Source organism: Cyrtonyx montezumae, unplaced genomic scaffold (assembly GCF_038088225.1).
Source record: "Cyrtonyx montezumae isolate F1298 unplaced genomic scaffold, pur_monq_1.0 scaffold_3, whole genome shotgun sequence".
NCBI classification, from domain to species: domain Eukaryota; kingdom Metazoa; phylum Chordata; class Aves; order Galliformes; family Odontophoridae; genus Cyrtonyx; species Cyrtonyx montezumae.
The window spans coordinates 34,921,972-34,941,518 of NW_027072034.1; the positions used below are offsets into that span (position 1 = coordinate 34,921,972).

Consider the following 19,547-nt stretch of genomic DNA (forward strand, 5'->3'; position numbering starts at 1 on the left):
GAATAACTTGAGAAGTTTATTTCTACTTGATTAAAATCAGTGTACACAGCTTTGAGAAGCTATTGGTGTTTGCTTAGCTGAAATGTTTCAAATATTAATAGCAGCTCCAAGTTGTTGACAAGCCCTAAAGCCCAGCAAGTAATGTGCTTTGATGTGTTTGTCTTCTGGCAGCTGAAGAGAGAACTTGATTTGAACAGAGAAGAATTAGTTTGCTTAATATTTTCTTTCTGAATGTAAAATGATTTTTTTTTCTTCTCCTTTTATTTTTTTTTTTATCCTCCTCTCCGTGGCTTAAACTCCATTTAGATTATTTTAGAGTTTATCTCCCCAAAGAAAATGGAGATCTCTTATTTTGTACCAATCATGTTCTGAGCCCCCCTGGGATCTCACTGTATACTTGGGGCACGCAGAGGCCCTGATGTTATGGGTCTCCCTATTTGTGAGTATGCACACCATCCTGTTGAGCTCATCACACCACTGAGGTCAGCAGGATTATTTGGTTTATTTTGGATTAAACTCAGAGATGTTTGCACCATCGCCACCACCACAAGATTTTTTTTTTTATCCTTTAGCACAAAGCTTTTACACTATGCATTTTAAAACATATCCCTAATATATCTGGAAGTTTTTTATCTGGAAAGGTGCCAGTGACAGATAAAGTCATAGAATCATTAATGCTGAAAAATACTCCTTTCAATGAGAGTATTTCCAATAGAGTGCCCAGTGATACTCCAGCCCTTTCTGCTGCCTGTGCTGGGCCATGAGGTGGCAGTAAATCGAGTCTTTTACAGTGAGGGTGGTAAGGCACTGGCACAGGTTACCTACTGTTGTGGTTGATGCTCTGTCCCTGGAGACTTTCAAGGCAAGGCTGGATCAAGCTCTGAGCAACCTGATCTAGATGTGGTGTCCCTGCTCATGGCAGGGGAGTTGGACTAGATGGCCTTCAGAGATCCCTTCCAACTCTAGGAATTCCATGGGTTTTATGATTCTATGCTCTGTCCTGGAGCAGCTGCAATTTGCTCTCTGTAAGGCTTGCTGTGCTGGACTGTGTTCTGTTTTGTGTTGTTTAGCTCTACAAGGCAGAGTGATGGGCACATGCATGACACACATGGCACACTGATTCTGTGTCCAAAGGGTGCATTTAATGCCTCTCAGGTTTATGCATGCTACCTACCTGGCAGCCTGCACCCTGCCCTTCTGTGACAACCTGTTTTACAGGCAAGGGAATGTTTCTAACCAGATGGCAAAACCAACACATTTCCCCTCTGACATTAAAAGATTTTGCAGCTCCACATAGGTGAATTGTTACAGCAATTGCTGCACAGTTTTGTGTGAAATACAGCTAACTAACCTTGCAAAACATTACCTGCGCTGTCATCCCAACAGATGGACTATCAAGATGCAGAAGGCTGGCAAAGCAAGCAGAGGTGTCTGCATGAGGAATCCTCTCACCCAAATGGAGGCAGTGCAAAGGGTTTCCCCACCTGAGCTGAGCTACGCAGTTCCCCTTCCCAGACAGCAAAAAGTTTTGAGGGCAGCACACCCCTGACCTGCTGGTGAGGCATGGAGCAGGAAGCTTGTATGCTGGCACCACAGTGCTTATGCCTGCCCACCTTCACTGAGCTCACAGCCTGAACTTGAGTCAGCCACGTGCCCATAACTCTTCACAGAAGGCACTGGCAACCTTGTGAGGCCCTCGGCATATTGCTTGATCCCTAATTAATTCTAATTCCAAAACGTAGTTTAGCTACATGTGGATATGCCATGTTTGATTGGGGCAACAGTTACAGCTTGATAGCTTTGTTGATTGCTTTTGTGTCTTCCTGTCATTGGCATCTCCCACTTTCTTATTACTAATTCTGTCTTTGGGAAAGAGGCCGCCCACTGCATGAGCCTTAAAAGAAGAGATCCCAAGCAGATTAGAAAGTGACACATGGTAGACACCGTGGCTTAATTGGCTGAGCAACCCCTGTGGGACCTGGGACCCTGCTGCCAAGAAACAGAACATGATGGGAACAGGCTCTGACCTGAAACAACCAATGGTAAACAAGGCAAAGACAGCCTGAAAACCTGTGCTGAAGGAAGTGTGGCTGGGAGCGTACACATGGACGCATGGCAGGGCATGAGAGCCCAGCAGCACCCCAAGGTCCGGCAGGTCCGCACAATGCAGCCACCAATTGTGCTTCTGACATGGAAAGTCTGCTCAGGCACAATCTCAAAAGCAGAGTAGCTCCGTACCTTTGGGACCAGGCTCAGGCAGATCACCAAGTCTGATCACCAAGGGCTTGACTGAACCTGGCTGAAACAACTGCAAAGATGTGAACAGGACTTCATGCTGCCTGTTAGCAAGCAGGACACACCTGCAGCAGAAGCAGCCCCTGCAGAGCAGTGTCCCTACAACAGATTCTTCCACGTTAAGTGCTGCAGTAGGCACCACCTCTTTGCCACCCAATAGTTCCAGTGCAGAGGAATGGCTTTTTTCTGAAGCTGAACAGCCACGTACGAGGTCACAGCCAACCAAATGCCACGTACTGCAAGTGAGGGGCTGAGTTCGTATCAACGCCAGACTGAGACAGCACTGTACGATATGGATGGTCATTTATTTATTGTTTTATCATGACACAGAAAAATGCTATGGCTGCAATATCAAAATACGGTGTCACTTATAAAATACCAGTATCATTAATGCAGTGGTAAGGTACTGTTAGCATTTACAGAGAGCTGTGTCGTAATCCCATAGTCTTGCTCAATGGTTTGCTGCTATGACAAAAGCCCGTGGCAGCAGGTGGACAGTAGGTGGGATGCAGTGTCCTGTCTGCTATCATGCTTTTGCATCTTTGATTACTGAATGGCCCATAACAGTATCCATGATTGGCACTGAATCTAATCCTTTCAGATACGTTAGGTCCTTTTACAGCACGTGTCAGAATGAAAGAGAAGCATCTGAACAATAAAGAGACGGCGTTTCCTTACAAAATGAGATGAAAAAATAAAAAAGCAACAACAATATAAATGTAACATTCAAGTGTTTCTTTTCATATTTAAAGCTCTTATTTCAATATACTGTATTTAAACATTCTTAAATAATCACTCTGTACCTTTGATTTTCTGTTTCATTTTTGGAAACAAATAGAGTAATCTCACTAAAAATGTGTGCAAATAGAAAATATATAAATATATTTAAGGCCCATGTCATAAAAAGGTGGACTCAGAATTGTCACTTTTCCAATGGTCAGCTGGGGTCCCTTTCATTTTGCCCTGGAAGTTATTTGAGCTTTGTTCTTTTAAGTCTTTGAAGTCCTCATGCAAGGAAGAGCCAAGCACGCACACACCGTCTCGTGTTTCATTTTGTAAACTACTTGATGACACCTGTAAAACGGTTCCAAAGCGACTAAACAGTGGAGTTGATGTGATCCACTTCAACAAACTAAAGTCTGTTTGGTCGACTGCTGAGCTCCATGGGAAAGTTGCTCCCACGGGAGACAACTCCATCTCTGAAGCACTGTGAGTAACTCCATGAAATCCCATGGACCTTTCCTGGCTATTTGCTGCCAAGGGGAGACTGCTTTCCCCATAAAACAGAGCACGCTGTGGAGAGACAGACATACTCTGATCTGCTGCGTGTTCTGCCCTTGTGTGCTCCTGGAAAACTGACTCATTTGTTGGAGATGTTGAAGAAGGCGTGTTTTGGTTGTAAGCCTTCAAATTGTCACTCGCTTTTGAGACCACGTTTGGTGAGAAGCTGTTTGCAAAGGACTGTGTCGGATGTATTAATCCTTCTTTGCCATTCAACTTGGATAGAAGCTGGGTGCGAATCTCTGGAGATAGTTTACTCAACTGGCGTCCAAGCTGAAGCTGTGTTGGGAATAGTGTTCCCTGAAGGGTTCTGTACAGAAATCTACAAGAAGAGAATGTGCATTTGAAAAGAACTGAAGGAGAGAAGTACCCAAGCTATTAAATATGCTTCGGCAGGGGGCTTAGACTAGATGATCGCTACAGAGGTCCCTTCCAGCCCCTACAATTCTGTGATTCTGTGAAAATTAGAGATTTATGTGCCTTTCTTATGTTTGACACAAGAAAGATCACTGATGGAAAAGTTCTGACTGCCGTGCTAATATGTGAATTAATAACAAACGGTGTAATAAAAATGTGTTTTCAGCCAGTCATCTACTTTGTGATGGCATACGGTCTTTCATCTTTCCTGATGTGGACCCAAAAGCAAAAGGGATCAGGCGGTTGGGGAGGCTTCTTACATCCACAGCAGGCTACTAAGTCCACACCATGGGGGCAACCTGATCTAGTACCAGATCTGGTGGTTAGTGTCCCTGCCTGTGGCAGGGGGGTTGGAACTTGATGATCCTTGAGGTCCCTTCCAACCCAAGCCATTCTGTGATACCATGAACACACTATCAGAATTTCTGTACAGTTCATGAGGACAGGTTGAATCTGGAAGCATCATGAAAAACCTCACAGGATAGAAAATCTCTGTATGGCCAGGAGCTTCAATCTACACCAGTCTACAGGAGCCAATTATTCCCCTCCTGTGACGTAGAGCCAGGAGCTGTGGTCTCTTCCTGTGGTCAGGAGCACAGAAAAGGTTAGACAGCCTGACTTGACATAATGACCCACTGAAAAATGGCTTTGCTGATAAGACAAAGGAAATGTTTCTTGCCCTCATAATCATATGTATGAAGTGCTTTTGCATATAAAAAAAGATACAATACCTGGGCAGCAATGCAACGACTGGTGATATAATGCAAGTGAAGTAGAACATGGGGTCTCCCATCAGCCTTTCCATAGTCCAGTAGGGATTGGACGGAGGATGGCATACTGGGCAGGAAGCATTGTAAACCAGAGCCACGAAGAAAAACAAAAGGATACTGAAGATGCAAGATGACCAGTGGAGAAAAGTCTAGAACAACAAAAGAGCAATGATACTTTTCTTTCTGAGTTAATTCTGAATTAACTGTTCTTAATTTCTGAAGCCAAATCCATATATGGGGAAGAATTTAGAGCCTTGTATTTTCAGAGATTTGTATTAGATACAAAGCACCACAAAGCTGTTTGTGAGTCACAGTTCAAAACCTTTTTTGTGTTTGCTTAAAACACTTGATAAAAATAGAATGTGCTGAGTGAACGAAACAGACACCTTGTGTTTTTATAAAAATGCTCTAAGAAAAAAAAAAAAAAAAGACAGTATAGCAGCAAGTTTCTGTACAGAATGTGGGTACCTTACCCAAGTTTTGGTTTCAATAGCCAAATGTAGTATGATGGTGAAAAGAGCTGCTGTGGTGATGGGAGTTCCCCAGGAGAAAATATCCACCTCCGAATCATAGTAAGTCTGTAAAGAAGGAGACAGAATTCAGCCCAAGCTGATACCAGTTCTCCTCCAAATGCCTGAAATAGAATGTCTTAAACCAAGCACTTACAAAATAAGGGATGAAGAAGCAAACGAGGCTTTGATACATAGCATCAATCATGTTCATCCAAAACATGTGTGGTTGGTACTCCTGTGGCACACAACAAAAAGAAAAGGAAAAGGAAATCAGAGATGCTATTTGCTGGGCTAGGTATTTTCGAGTGAACATTCCAATAGACCCTTTCATAGACTTGTGGCACTTCCTCCAACACTTTGCTGATCAGTTAGGTACCCTTGGAGATGAACTATAAGATCTATCTGCAAGCCACTCCACTCAGGGAGGAGAATCTTCCCCTTCATTTTTGTTTGCTACCAGAGGGTGTAATCTGAATCTGACACAAAGCACACTCAGACCAGCAGATATTTATGAAGATGCCTAAATTTATGCACTACAGCTACACCAGTGACTTCAGAAGGTGCTCTCTGAGGTGAAGACATGGGAGTAAATGGGTTTTAAATCATGTGCATCATGTGCACCCAAACACGGAATATATATTTGCAAGAGAGAAAACAGAAAATGCATAGATGCTTAGAAAAGAAGATCCACAACAATGACCTTTAAATGAAAACTCATGCAGGAATGTATGCTATATTACAAATACACATACAACACATATGCATATATATAATTTATCTGTGCATCGCTTGCTAAAAACAATATGTCATCTAACATTTTGATTGCAGTGGTATAAATGACCACAAAAAAAACAACAACAAAACAACATGAGGTATAAGAAAAAGTAATTTATAAATAGAAAAATACGTATTTATTTATTTTAGGATATAGACTCCATCTCCACCCACCAGGTACATCTCAGAATTATGGTGCTCTTTTGCCCACTGAAGTAACATACTGGAACAGGCTGCTCAGTGCAATTGTGGAACCTCCATTCTTGGAAATATTCAAAGTTGGACTAGACAAAGCACTGAGCAACCTCATGTAGCACTGTGTGGAGGCTTGTGTGGAGCAGGGGGCTGGAGAAGATGATTGCCAGTGATCTTTCCAACCTCAATTATTTTGAAATTCTACAGGCATAAAGGAGATACCTTCCTGAAGCAGGGCTTTTGCCAAGTTTTCAAATGCCTTTTTGGGTATTCAGAGAAAACATTCACCAGATTTCAAAAAAAAACTTAGAACAGCCCCTGAGCTTTCCTATGGGAAATAATTGTACTGTACACTGGAGACTTCTCTCCCCAGCTTGCCAGCTGAAGACACACAAACACAACTGCCCAACAAATGTAACCTGTGATTAAATTGAAAAGAAATGTAAGAAATGGAACACAAGAGCTGGGTGAAAATCTGCACTAAAATGCTAAAAATAACTCACACTAAAACTCTTTCATCTTTTCAGCACAGTGTCTAGCAATGTGTAGTGGACAGTGAGAGGCAAAATGGTCACTGCGTCCCTCAGAGAGCACAGTGTCAATATGTATAAGAAAGGCTTTTTTCCTTGAAAGCAATAATTGGATGTGTAGAGTTTTGCCAAGCAAAAAGATTTTCTCACAGTACACTGTAGCTGTGATTATTGGAAATGGTTTGGTTTCAATCCCTTCTGCAACTCCTCCTGTCTTTTTTGTGCAATTTAAGCAGATAGGGACAAGGTGTTTCTGAATCTGTCACCTGCTGCTGATGACTTTCTTCAGAGTCTATCAACCTTTGTGCTTACTCCTAAAGCCATTTTTGTCTTCTGTCTGTCTGTAAAGGGCTGGGACTTCAAGTCGTGAGTTAGTATGGTGAGGTGCTGCACAAAATCTACTTCAGTAGCTCTTTGTGAGTCTAGACCATGAGAGAGGTGTTCAGCTCAGCCTGATTTCAAGTGTTCATCTTCCCACATTTCAAAATATTGCTTTTTTTTTTTTGTCATTCATGTTATAGATGTTTTACCATCTAGACACTTCAATTCAGATAAAGAATATCAAGAAATTGTAACACTGACTTTCCATATCTTTTTATCAGTCATGTGCCTGTTGGGAGCCAGGCTGCTTTCCAGTGGAAATTGAAGGCATCTAGGAAAAAAAATTACAAAAAGCAGAAGCTTTTACCTCCATATTCTGTCCACTTTTATAAAGCTGAGGTACAGATAATAGGACTTCAGCTGGCACATCCTTATCCAGCACACCAGTAATCAGTTGTGGAAGAGAAGAGAAAAGCAAATTAAAGAAGATGAGATACCACTGGTCAACCATGGATGAGCCGGAGAACCCACAGTAGAACTGGTACCAGAAAAGAAGAGCCACAAACATCTGAAAGAGAAACAGCAATGATGTAAATATGAGAGGAGAGACAGGATCATCATCCCATTGTGTTCTGAAAGCATTTTCTCATTCCAGTTTTGAAAGGACTTATCCATGTACCCTAAGCATAGGAGTTTTCTATTGAAACCCAGTCTCACTGTTCCTCATGCCCGTACCACTTAACTGAGCTACAGTTTGGCAAATCTTAAATCTTTGTGCTGCTGAAACCTCAGACCTTATGAGTCAGGACTGGCTTCACACAAAATTAACTTTCAGTTCAAGTGAAATTCTGAAATACAGTTTAGTTAACCATAAAAAGCTCTCCCAAATGAAGTTGACCTCTAGGTATTTGAATGATGATCCAACAGCACTTAAATTGCTGCCATAAGAACAGGCATTTCCATAATAACACCTTCTGGTTTAAAAGGCTCAGCTGGTCTTCAAAGGGTAAACGTAGAGTTTTTCCAGGACCAAAATGAGACTTCCAGAAGCAAAAAAGATGAAACAATAGGGTCTAACAAAGTGGTTTTCACTTCTGATTTTTGTACTTTTAAATTCACCAAATGAGCAGTGCTGTGAAGATTCTTCTGCTTTCCTTACTCTTCTTTTGAATGAAGATATTGATTGCATATACACCAATGGGATTGTTCATGTAGTTTGGTTCTACCTACTTCTACAATCTTTGCAGCATGAAAAATCTGAAGGATTTTAGGGCTCAGGAGTGGTTCTGATCTCACTTATGAGGGAAGGTTTCAGGTCTAGAAACAGAACGGTAGCTTCCTAGGGAAGGAAATAAATTTCAAGGCTTGGTCTTCCTAAAAATTCAATTTTAATTACTCTTTGTAAAGTGATTACACAGAAGGCAACCTTGGCAACTGTCCCTCGGGGGTTTTCCTCATTTTAGCCACGAAGAAGGGAAATTACATGACCTCTCCTTTCATTTCCTCTTCTTTTTATATTTTGTTCTCAAAAGCTTTCAACTAGCTGGTGCACGTTAACCCTTCTTCATCTTCAGGTATTTAGAGGAAACTAATTTATTCTGTCTGATACGCAAATGTGGGAGAAAAATAGCCACAGTCTGCTTAGGCAGTGAAAACCACTGTAAGGAGAATAAGCATGTCTTGTACAGGGAAACTGCCACATAACAGAAGGCTTGATCCTGCTATACATAAATGTATGTAGATATATACAAGGAGAGGTATACAGTATGTGTATGCTCAGGCAATATGTGCATACTACACTGTAGGAGCTTCTATATCAGTAGCAATGTGTCTCACAATCTTTGAGCCCGTACCATAAACTAATCTTTATAAAGTGAAGCAGTAGCATATTCTTAAGGATCAGCTCCAGAAGTGATTCATGTATTTCAGGAAAAATGCCTGCCTTTGCCTAAAATAGGACTGGATTAACAGAGCTTACTATTTTTTGATCGGTTGGCTGGAAGATGGCAGTTTCGTTCATAATTGAACAGACTTGGAAATGTATTTCCTTTCCACACCCAAAAGACAACAAAACTTCCTGAGACTTTTCACAAAATGGAATTGCAACAAATACATGGATTTACAGACTTTTCTCTTGCTCGCTTGAAATAAATAAAATCCAGCTAATCCTGGACCTAAGAAATTTTCCTCTCCAGAGCCTTGCTGAAGTGAACCCATCCTGGAAACAGTTTGGCTCTGACAAAAATGGGGACTTTGATGAAAATACACCCAGCTGAGAGTTTTCATACCACCTATAGTATGGGTCCCAGCAATGCTGCCAAAGAGAGCTGTACAAATAAGCAGCACTTCAGTAACCAGTGAATCAATTTCTCCCCCATCAAATTTTATTTTGGATTAAACAAGTGTTTGATTTAAAACATAGCATTTCCTCATCTGTGTTTATTACCCACCTGAGAAACAGTAAAAAAAAAAAAAAAGTTTAATATATTTTTTTTAAATGTAAAAATTGAGTTGGATTTTAGAAGATTTCTTTTTTTTTTCTCCCAGATGAGTCTCTTAGGAATTTGGCCCCAAGTGGAAGACTTCAATGAGTAAAATTCATGTCAAAAAATGTCCACTGCTCTCTTGCAGAAGTAGTGCATTAAGGAGAACAAGCAGTGCATGCAGTAGAATTTTGTTTATATAAAGTCCCTTTGTATCATGCTCAGTTATTTCCAGTCGTGCTATGTTTTAGTTTATGTTTTATTTGTATTTTTGTTCTCTCTTCCAAGCCAAACATCTCTTGGATAAGTCATCTGAGTTTCCAAATGGCTTTTGCAGCAATTTGGAATTTAAACTTTGAGTTAGGTTCTACGGAAAAATGGAAAGTTTCATAATACAAGCAAATGGGAAAAATAACACTTGAGTGAGCAGAAACCTTGAAGAACAATTGCAGTGTATCTATCTTGTGCTCCACTGAGAATCATCCAGAACTTTCTCCTAGCAGAAAGATCAGGTGCTGCTATCTTTCCTTTTTGAATAATCTTCCCTTAAGGGCAGGCGCAGTGTCAGACATATTCATGTCTGTATGCTGGATGTCCCACTACAGTTTAGAGACAGTAGAAACAAGCATTGCTCAGAAAGCTCTGAAGGCTGCCAAGGCAGAGCCAACACAAAGAGATATTCTTCAGTTATATGCTAGCCCTGAGGCAGCAGCTTTTGAAAATGTCTTACTAAAAACGGCTGAGAAATAATACTTGTAATTGTGGGGAGTTGTACCAAAGGAAATGGAAGACTTTGCAAGGGCTGGACAAAAATGCAGATATATAAACAACGTATCTGGCTGCTGAGTGCTGGAATGTCTTGCATGTATTACTTCTTTTTTTTATTTCTTTTCTAGTTTATTTAATTATTTGTTTATTTATTTTCTAATTTTAATATGAGATTGCTTTGCAATACATTTCCTGGAAGTTGGAGGTTTGATACTGTTGAGCCAAAGGGCGTCTTGGAAATGTACAGTGCTGGGGCTGGAGTATAGATGTTCAGCATCGTCCAGGATCCAGCTTCAGTACTCACACATTTGAACATCAGCCCATATTTCATTGTGTTTCAACAGGTGGATCTCCACTGACTGCAACATGATTTAAATCTGCTTGCTATTCCAGGCTCAGGCAGCAATTCAGACTTTCCAAGTGCCTTCTGGTGTTTTTTTTTTTACACGTAGTTTATAACCAGACCACAGGCAGCATTTTATCATGCTTATGTTAACACAAAGCTGGTTTATTAATGCTTTGGTTCTCTATATATTCCAAGAATATTTAAAATTTTGAGCACACAATGGTCTTTTCCTGAGAAGATAACTCTCTTCAGGTTGAGATCAGACAGAGATTAGACAGACCAAGAGGAATTTACATAAAAACTTACCACTGACTGAAAAATTGAGACTGGAATTTGGAAAGCAACTTCTACAAAACGGAGTGCTACATTTTTTCTTAGTAACATTTGGACAGTGAGGATGAAATGCATTCTCCCACTCACGGTTCACACATTACCCTCTGGAGTTAGCAGAGGTCTGAGAGCTCTGGCTCTGTTCTTTTTCCTACTTCTTCATATCCCTGGCTCCCAGGGTGATTTGTAGGTGTTGAAAGAGAGGAGATCTATGTGCCAGCCAGCCACTCCCACACAGCTGATGGAATTCTTGCTTGTCTCGTTAGGCAGTTTCCAATCAATCACCTTTGTAATCCGAGATCAATGCAAAGGGACTTCATTAGAGCCAAGGAGTTGAGCTGCTACGGCTCAGTGCCCAGGACTGGACTAACTCCTGTCTCATGCACCAGGGAGGAAATGCAGACCCTTAGTCTGTTCTTCACCATGGTGTGCTTTCCTTCTAATGAATTCTTTCAGTTAGCTGGGAATAAGATAGATCAATGAAAAATCTTCCAGATCTCAGCATCTGAGACACACAGAGGTCATGAATTATCTCAAGTCACCAGGGAAATTGTACAATGATTCATAAGCAATTACAAGATGGAGTCAGAAAGAAAAAACACACCCAACTGCTACTTAGGACCAACGCTGGATGACCTTGGCATTAAAAACTCCCATGTCTAGCCAGCTACATTCTGTGAAACTGCTCAATAAACGAAACTTTTCTTAAGCAGTGCTTGTTATTTCTGTTACCTAATTTGCACATTCAGCAGCACACTGTAGCTGTTATGGAGCGAGTCCTGTATTTTTGCAAATGGCAGCCAGCTGTCTTTCAACTCTGCAAGTTTCTTTGCAGCTTATTTATAAGCTGTTTGAAGGCTGACCTAATGCTCACTTAGCACAGAATAAACCCTGGAAACATATGCTGCCACAGAGCTGCCAAGTTAAACACTTACTGCATTTTTGTAGAAGAAATACAGCACCATGTTGGCAAGTCGGGAATAACACCAGTGACCATGAACAAGCAAGAGCTTCTCCAAATGCCGGAACCTTGGGATTGCGAAGTCGCTTGCCATCACCGCCTATAATGAGAGAAACGTTGAAACCATTATTATAAGGTTGTCACTTTCAACCCCAACAGTGAATCTAGTCATCTTCTCAACTTATAAAATCACTGGAGGTTGTGGTGACGAGGAATCAAACTCGTGATAGTGCACAGGAAATGCAGCTTCGGAATTCACATAAGAAAATGTGGTGGCTGTGCAGAACATACAAGAAGACCTGGTACTTCCCCAGTGGAGATGACGGTCTACACTCCAGGCTGTGGCAAGAAGGAAAGTAAGAGGTGGGAGAATGGCTGGCAAGTAGCTGCATGAGCCTAAGTGCCCAGGGTAATACGTGAGTGAATATCTCTGTGGCTGTAATGTCTTTTTCTGTAAAACCAAAGGGTTACTTACAGGGCAAAATGAACTGCCAGTGAATGTAACAGAAAAGCACAGTTAGAAGCTTGCATCACAGCCACTGGACTTGAAAAGACAAAATAACAAAGACAAATGTTCCAAAGAACATTTGCAATCCTTTCTAATAAAGTTTACTCAACAGTCTTAAGACATCTGTATTTTGAGGGATTTTTTAAATCATGTGCTAAAACTCTCTATGAATAATCATATTAGATGAGACTCCCCTGAGGTTGTGCAGACTGCCAAATCAAATTGACAACATGAGTCAAGTGGATGCACTTTCTCTCTACTTCTGAATGACTCAAATTCAAGGCACTTTATATCTAGATGACACTGTCCTGTAAGTGATGGTTATCACAGATGTTTCATGATCTTCCATATCCTAGCATCGCACTAAGGTTTCATGTAATACAATCTTAAATTTGTTGTTTTTTCTTTTATTTTGATATCAGCTATCTTTTCACAGCTCAGCAAAAGCATGAGTGAAGGTGAAGATCTCCAGAGGACCAAGTCTTCCCCATGCTCTCTAGGGTATTCTGGCCATGTTTTTGAATGAGACATCTTTCCTTTTGATTCTTCCCTCTTCTAGATAAATCATCAAAAGGAATCAGTTTTGACAAATAAATGTGCTGTTAGAAGCTATTCGAATAAACTCTAAAACAGCATGCAATGCAGTGTAATCTAAGCAACTGATTTGTGTAAGCACTTTTTAAATGTTGACCTATACATCCTGGGATTTCTCGGGTACTGAGATACAGTTGTCACAACCTCACTGCACCCATCAGTCTAATTTGTCTTGCAGATATGTTGCTCTTCACGATTTGAGAACAGAGCTGTGCCACATCTGCTTCCTTGTCCTCTACCCAAACAAAGCCCATCCTGATGTTCAAGTAAAATGGTTAGCTTCTTTGCAGCTATGTTTCTAGGACATTACTTCACAACACACTGTGAGAAATGTCAGCATTTTATTTTTTTACATTCCATTTTGATTAAAACGAGGAACTTGGAAAGACAGTATTATCCAATTGCATCTGCATGTTTATTTCACCTCAAAATACAGTCTCGGTTTTTGCTTTTTTTTTCCCCAGCTTTTTCAAAGGAAAAAATGATTCATGCTCCACACAATTCCATAGAATGTGGAAAGAAAATAAATCAGAGTATACTGCTGTTTCAGACATCCAAAGCCTCAGAGCCTTTTGAGTATCTGCATGCGTAAGATTCTGACAGCTGTTTATAGTAAAAAGGCCTGCATGGTTCTTGGGACTTGGAGCAAAGGAAGGGCATCCACTAATATTTTCCACTCTACTGAACTTTCATTTAGAAAAACACAGACAGTTTAATGGGTTAATGAGCAAATAACTTTCAGACTTAAATACAACACAAAAAAACCCCAACCAAACAAGGGCATTTGAGGACTTGTTACTGTCAGTGCTCAGCTGAAAGTAGCATAATGGCAAGAGGATTTAAAAAGAGTGCTACATCCGTCTGCATTAGGGAAAAAATGGATCTGAATTAATACACAGGTTCTAAGAGCTGATTAGTTGATAAGAGCTGGTAAGACTCGAGGAGCCTGGGCAGACCCTTTTAGAATTTGTAGTCTTGGAGGAGATTCCACATTCCTTCCTGGATTTCCTGGACTGCCTGCCAACTAAGTGATGCTGCAAAACCTATGCAAAGCTCTCAGGGCTTTGTTATGTAGCAATGAACATACCTGGTATTAGCTTAATCCAAGACTCCCTTTTCTCCTGCCCTCTCCATCCACCTCAGTCAGATTCAGAGGGCCTATGGCTGGGATGCCATACGTACAATAGAGATCAGAATATTTTTGCGGTAGCTTCTTCCAGTCTAAGTCACAGCTGCTACCAATTCTGGAGAAGCATTTTTTAAGAAATTTGAAGGTAGAATTTTTTCTCTTTGAATAGCACTGATGGCCATCCACTTGCACTGGAGATGACTTTGAATTCCAGGGATGATTAAAACAAGGAGAAAAAAAACAAACAAAACAAGAGCTCTATTGGGTCAGGCTGAAGCCCACCGTGTTCCCTAGTATCCAGACTTCAACAATGGCCAAGAGACAATACCTTTGGAAGACAGTATGAATAGGATAAGCATTTGAAGAATGCTTGAACAGGAGAAGCATTTGACTATTCTCTAGACTACTGTCTAGAACTTGCTTCTAGAGATTTTTATGCCAGAAAATGCACAAATTCACCATCTAAGTTCAAAACTTAATTGGATTTTTATTCATTAAGTTTGTTTTTAACTCAGTTAAACTATAGTAATCATGAAATTTTCTGGAATAAAAAACTATCACCACTCCTTTACACCACTGTGGGGCACAGAATCAACTGCTGGTAAGTAAGTCAAGGATTACGCTTATCTGCTCAGGTCCACAGGATGAAAACAATTCCTATCCTGCCTAAAGAGCTCTTAGGTTGTGGAAATGAGGTATCTTCCTCATTCTGTGTAACTTACTGCCACTTCTAGTATTAGCAAAGCAAGTGAGCTATGTTAACATTAGGAGACAGAGGCAATAGATAATTCAGTAGGTAAATAATCTTCCTCTCTTTTGGGGAAGGGAGAAGTGCCTCTTATACAGTATCAAATGCAGTAATAACAAGCCAAACACATCCAAAAGACTGCGGGGCAAGTTCCTTTACTGTGCCATTCCCTGTGGGAGGGAATGAGAAAGAAAAAGCAAACAGAACACTTGGTGCTGTAAGGAGCAGTGGATCTGCAAAGGGCTGCAATTTTCTCTTTCTTCACTGTTCTGCTGTCTGGATAAGGCTAAGTAAAAAGATGTGTGGGATGTGCCTCACAGTGAATAAGCAACATTACCTGCATGCCTTCTTGACCAGAGATCCCCACACCAACATCTGCAACTTGGATCATACTGACATCATTAGCACCATCACCTAAAGATAACAAAAGATGGTTTTGCTTGTCACAAGTAGACTAGGAAACAATGAAGCAAATGAAAACTATTTATTACTACGTATTGGCTGAGCATAGGAGATGTGGGATAAAAAACAAACAAAACAGCTTTGGAACCTGTGGTTCAAAGCCTGGCCAAGCTGCTGAGACATCCTTTTCAGTAAAACCATAAAATATTAGCCCTGAACTGTGCAAATATTAAAACACTTCAAGAACAAGCTTCTTAATGCTCTTGCTTCCTTATAACTGCAGTAAGTATGATTAAGAACAAAACATACTGTAAAGATGTCCATCTAACAAAAAACATAATACTAAAGAGTGGATGAATTCTTGACTTGGGTTGACTAGTCTGATATCACTAATATACCACTGCAGGCACATTTACCTGCATGGGTTACAGTCACTAGCTCTTGCTCTTTTTCTGATCATCACACCACAAGGTGACAAAACTGATGTCCTAGTAACAGTTCAAAATAAACTCAGCTTAGCTCATGTTGGGAAGACAGAACAACTACTTTTTTAAATCAGAGCAAGAGCCTGAATTCAAAGCACACATTCACATTGCCTAGAAAGAATGAAAACACAAGATGCTCATTCTTCACTGTCGTTTTTTTATCTTTCTGGATAGTTCAAGTTAAGCAGTTAGATATTTTTGACAACGTATGAAAATGATGATGCCCATGGTCAGTCAGCCAAGGACATAAGCAAAAAAGGAATATTTGTGATAAATGTAATGCAGTAGGCATGGGGATTCTTAAAATCAGTACACGTTCAGTGCTGTCGATATCACGGGTGCCTGGCAGTTATTATGTACTCCGGATTTCTCACAGCTAGGTCCAACCCATGTGTTATGGTTGGACCAAGATAGATGGATGAAAGCTAAGGTGTTTGGTGACAGTATATGTTAGAATTATATCTAGTGCAACCTGAGCCTAAACTCAAGGCAGGGAAAGAAAAGCTGGTTGACTTTTCTTACGTAAAAATCATGGAAACATGGAAGAAGCTGCCAGATTTGAACAGGATGCATGTCAAAATCTGCCCTTCACCAATTGAACAACTGGCTGTGAAGCAGTGTAACAGCTGGCATGATGCCAGTCATAAATCCATTCTCTATACAGATGGCCAATTCATGACCTACGCTGCATTGCTTTCTCGTGATGAAAAAAGCAGACCCTTGAGCTCAATCAAGGCCGAGTGAAACAACAATGAGCATGCTCTTGCTCTGCATAATACCGACTGCAAAATGGTGTTCCGCACAGCAACAGCTAAATCAGTTCTTCACAGCAGTGTATGGACATGCCAAAACTTCAAAGCATACTGTATTATCACCAGTTCCTAACTTCTGTAGGATGAAATCCTAAACACTATTCTAAGAGTTCTGTACTAGTTTTGAATAAATATGTTAAAGTTGTTTGAAATATTTTCAGACACGTCTAGAAGATATGTGAGTTGTACAGCAGCTGGAAGGATCCTGATGCAAGTCAAAAACCCAAGATTCTCAGTAAACATCAATTCAGGCTAGTTTAAAATGAGATATTTACCTATTGCCAAGGTCATTGCTTTGAGTTTGTCTCTGACTAGTTTCACTACCATGCTCTTTTGGAGAGGAGTAGAGCGACAGCACAGAACTGAACGGCACCGCTTGGCTAGTGAAAGAAATTTATCTTCTAATGGAGGTTCCAGAGCATAAGCTAGAGTTCTTCCATCAATCACCAGGCCCAAGCTGGAAAGCACAGGGGAAGAGGGTGGATAGAGAGGGGTGAACCCAACAGTCATGTTTCCAGTAGCGTCGTCTACCGTGTTGTTTGAAAATTTAGACTCTACGCAGTGTAGACACTGCTCCAGCAAGACAGCACATGTCTCCTGAAAAAAAAATCAAAGTAAAGATGTTGAGAGAAAAGAACACAAATTCAGAAATTTGTGTTCTATGTATATTTAGGCATAAGGAATACGGGGAATGTGTTACATCTGTTGCACTATAGAATTTTTAATTTCTAATATTATTTATTAGCTCTAAGCACATTTTTTTTTTGTGGAAGACATGACAACAGTGAAGACATAAATGACTTAAAACCTAATTCCTCTTTAACATGCAGTATTGTATGATGTACTAATTTCTTGTAGCTTCTTCTCAGAATAACAGTGTTGGAGAATGATATACTAATCAGTATCAGTAGCAAGTTAAGCATGGTGACGAGCACCATGTATATGCCTACAACACTTACCAAGTATTTATGCATTATTAAAGGGCAATTAAAGGTTATTTAAGCCAAATTCTCTGTCCTAGGAATACTCAACTAAGACATTACTGAGAATATATGAACTTTTAAAATGAAATGCTACTGGTTGTACGGCAAAGTATGACAAAAACTGAAAGATCATGGAAAGTAAATTTACCAGTTCAGTTGATACACTCAAGAAGGGAAAATGCTGTTATCTTTTCTTCCTTTTCGAAAGTAATTGGAGCTGGATACTGCTGACCTACCTCTCCTCTGCTGATCTGAAGTCCAATTTTTATCACCCCATTAAAGGACTACAGCACTATCGGTCTGGTTCCTTGCATGTTAAACCATATCAGAAAACTCTTTTGTGACTGCTTGCGACAAGTTGAGCACAGAAAAGATCAGTAATTCAGAAGAATTAGAAAAGATCTGTTAGGAAGCAAGTCATTACTGAAGATGTGGTTTTCTGGCTTTTGAGTGCTAACACTGAAATTTAAGTATTGCTTGTATTTCCAGAGAAAAAGCCATCTGAGAAAACACGAATGAGTTATCTGGATGCTACATTTCAGTGTAAAGAACACATCTTCAATTCAATTGTTTTCTTCCTAAGCAAATGTTCAATAACAGGTTGCTTTAGTGCTAATATGCATAACAAGGGATGTTTACAGAAAGCATACCAAAAGCAGGCATATATGTTGTTATGGCATGCTCGTGGATCCCAACACACACAGTTAAATGTCTTCAGTAAGTTTATGACACATGACATTACAAGTTATATTTATAATTCACTGAAAAGTATTCAAAGATTTGTCCTACCTGAAAATTACGGTTGAAGCAGGAAAAGAAGAAAAAAAGAGGGAAAGGAAGAAAAAAGCCATCAAACTTTTAATTGTACAAGTTGAAAACAAAGCAAAGCTACTTCACAAGTAGACTTTAGTATAGGATTGGATCTGCTTACTGGTGATTCAGCATTCAAAGTGATGATCTCCTCATCATGATCTAGTAGCTTGCAGGCATATGCAATATTAACAGCAGTTTCTTGCTTGTCTCCAGTAAGAACCCAAATCTGCAACCCGGCTTTGCGCAAGCTTGCAATGGTTTCTGGAACACCATCCTGTAAACGGTCTTCAATACCGGTTGCACCTAAGCACACAGAAAAAGTAAATTATTCCACATTCAATAAATGCTTAGGGTTCACTCAAATGTAATTTTTCCCAAAACAACAGTCACTGGATTTTTCCCAAAACAACAGTCACTTTCACTGTAAAACAGCTAAATGAAACTAACAATATATGCAATATCAATCATATGCAGTGAAAATCACTTTAGCCATAGAAGCCCACCTGCAGCCTGAGCACTAGTTAAGTAGGTGAAGTGCAAGGTCATGAAAGCTTCTGAATTATAAAAGCTTTTATAATTCAAATAGTATACAAAGGAGAATACACTCCTTTTCCAGATTCACATTTTTTAATCCCAGAACCTATCAGCTCTCTTATTTATCACACAATTCAGTTTCTTTTTTTCTTTTTTTTTTTTCTTTTTTTTCAGAGCATAGCCAAAGCCAACAGGGACAACCTGATTAATGTGGTCAGAATCAGTGACCTCAAGCTCCCCTTTAAGTCAGAGGAGAAAAACAGCCACTTCGAATGCATGACTGATCTAATCCTAAAGGAGGTATGTCAGATAGTTCAAATGAGCTGCACTTTCTGTTTTATTTTTCCTCTCTCCACTGGTTATATAAGGAGCCTTAGAGATCTACTTTAGACACAACAGAGGTTGGGTGAGGTGGATCTCATCTCCCAGAGATGGGCAAGTTGGCAAATAGTGAAGGCTATTACCTCCATCAGCATCCCAGTTCCCAGTTCCCTTGTCAGAGAAAGAAGTTGGATGCTTAGAGTAATAATGGATATATATGCATTTTAAAATCTCA

At 40.2% G+C, this 19,547-nt stretch overlaps 1 protein-coding gene across 1 annotated transcript in view; it reads right to left on the bottom strand.

The window, feature by feature from the left end:
• Positions 1-3,009: 3,009 nt before the first annotated feature.
• The window catches only part of ATP10A (ATPase phospholipid transporting 10A (putative)), a 107,044-nt gene continuing 90,506 nt past the window's right edge, over positions 3,010-19,547 (bottom strand). Inside the window, exons 13-21 of the mRNA XM_065741172.1 lie at positions 18,576-18,760; positions 16,937-17,258; positions 15,300-15,376; positions 11,958-12,083; positions 7,463-7,663; positions 5,430-5,510; positions 5,237-5,341; positions 4,725-4,912; positions 3,010-3,898 (exon numbers count right to left, since the gene is read on the bottom strand). Of these exons, the coding sequence (XP_065597244.1) occupies positions 3,193-3,898; positions 4,725-4,912; positions 5,237-5,341; positions 5,430-5,510; positions 7,463-7,663; positions 11,958-12,083; positions 15,300-15,376; positions 16,937-17,258; positions 18,576-18,760 (1,991 nt within the window). The 3' untranslated portion in view covers positions 3,010-3,192. The remainder of the gene's footprint in view (positions 3,899-4,724; positions 4,913-5,236; positions 5,342-5,429; positions 5,511-7,462; positions 7,664-11,957; positions 12,084-15,299; positions 15,377-16,936; positions 17,259-18,575; positions 18,761-19,547) is intronic.